Source organism: Arachis hypogaea, chromosome 17, assembly GCF_003086295.3.
Source record: "Arachis hypogaea cultivar Tifrunner chromosome 17, arahy.Tifrunner.gnm2.J5K5, whole genome shotgun sequence".
NCBI lineage: Eukaryota > Viridiplantae > Streptophyta > Magnoliopsida > Fabales > Fabaceae > Arachis > Arachis hypogaea.
The window spans coordinates 37,544,634-37,546,693 of NC_092052.1; the positions used below are offsets into that span (position 1 = coordinate 37,544,634).

Sequence of the window (2,060 nt, forward strand, 5' to 3'; positions counted from 1 at the left end):
TCCTTAAGGTCTTGGGCCAAAATCAAAATCGTCCCCAACCTTTTTTTCTTATTAAAATCATCCTCAATACAAAACGTTAAAAAATCGTCCTTTTGTCCAAGAACAACATTTTGTGGACAATTTTACCCTTACATAAAAATTTAATTGATGTGGTTGGTGTCATTTGATTTCAGACTTTCAGTAACGGCGAGTGCAGAGGGGTAAACCGTAAACGATGGAAGAAAGCAAAGAAGAAGCAGAGGCAGGGCTGCAGAAGAAGTACTCGTCAATGGTGGAACGGCTCAACAAATGCCACCAATCCCGTTCAGACAATAACAATGAGTCGGAATCATCTTCATCCCCTGCCTTCGAGTCCACATCATCCTTCCTTACCCAATTCTCGAACCTCAAATCCTCCATCGAATCCCAACTCACTCACTCCCATTCCGTCTCCTCTTCCGACCCATCACAGCTCAAACCCCATTTCGAGCAAATATCAACATCAATCTCCTATTTGGAGAAGCTTGTTGCAGAAAATTCCTACTTCCTTCCCTCCTACGACGTTCGATCCTCCCTCAAAACCATCGCCGATTTGAAACACACCCTAGAAACCCTCATCTCCCAGCTTCTCCCTAAGAAGAAGTTCTCCTTCAAGAACAAGGCTGCCACCAAGAAAGACACTACCAACAACAACACTGTTACTCCACAAGAACCCAAACAGCCCCTACCTCTCAATCGCGACTCCTTGGGGTTCAGGAACAAATCCGGCGAGCTTTTGGTGGGTGATTTTAGGGGATCGGAGGTTGGAAAATTCACGGTGTCTGATCTCAATTCCTGCGAGGTTAGGATAATTGGTTGTGTGAGTACACTATTCATTCACAGGTTGAAGGATTCTAGGGTTTACGTTGGGCCCGTGATGAGTTCAGTCCTCATCGAGGACGTTGAGGGCTGCGTTTTTGCCATGGCGTCACATCAGATTCGGATCCACGCTGCAACAAGGAGCGATTTTTACCTGAAAGTTAGGAGCAGGCCCATAATCGAGGATAGTAATGGGGTGAGGTTTGCGTCGTACTGCTTGCGCTACGAAGGGATCAAAGAGGATCTTCGTGGTGCTGGTCTTGATGCAGAAATTGGGAATTGGGGGAATGTGGACGATCTCAAGTGGTTGAGGGCAATGCAGTCTCCAAATTGGTTGATTTTGCCGGAGAATGTAAGGGGTTAGAAACTTAGAATCGTTGATATATTCAATTCGGAAAATGGGAAGAAGGAGGGAACTGATGATGATGATGATGGGATGGGATGGGATTTGGGGTGGAGGGTCAAAGAGTAGGAGGAAGGGAAATTGGGGGTGGGTTTGGGTTTGGGGTTTGGGGGGATGGTGGGAGACGAAGAGATGTTAGGTGAGGGTGGGGTGGGGTTTTATTTTTTTAATATTATTTTTATTAATAATAAAGGGTAACTTGGTCAAAAAAATATAATTGAAGTAGAAAAGGACGATTTTATAACGTTTTGTAATGTTAGGGATGATTTTAATAAGAAAAAAAGGTCGGGGACGATTTTGATTTTGACCTCAAACCTTAGGGACGAAAAAAGTACTTATCCCTTTTATTTCCCAAGGAACAAAATTCATAATAGATAATGCACTATTATCTACTAAGTCTCTAATGAACTTGTCGAATTTTAAAGATATTCGCCGAAATGGATATCATATTAAAATAATGAATGAGAAAAATCATGAGTATTTATATATCACAACTCATGATTCAAATAAAAATGTTATATTAGAAAAGTGACTCACTTTTTTCTGGGTTATACTATACTAAAATCAATGTAATTGAATCACATGCTATTGTAAACCAGAAATTTACTAGCCTAAATGGGTTCATAATTTGACATGATCGATTCGGTCATCCTTGAATAACCATGATGTGAAAAATTATTTAAAACTTCTATGGACATTCATTAAAAAGTCAGAGAGTTCTTCAATCTAGTAGATTCTATTGTGCTATATGTTCTCAGAAAAGGTTAATTATTGCAAGGCTATCACTAATAAAGACTATATTTGAGTCCCCTGAATTTTT

General features: G+C 40.5%; 1 protein-coding gene across 1 annotated transcript; it reads left to right on the forward strand.

Moving 5' to 3' along the window:
* Nucleotides 1-208: 208 nt before the first annotated feature.
* Nucleotides 209-1,201, forward strand: LOC112765670 (tubulin-folding cofactor C-like). The gene has a single exon (XM_025811547.3). It carries the CDS (start codon nucleotides 215-217, stop codon nucleotides 1,199-1,201), a length of 987 nt encoding a protein of 328 aa, XP_025667332.1. The 5' UTR covers nucleotides 209-214.
* Nucleotides 1,202-2,060: the final 859 nt, after the last annotated feature.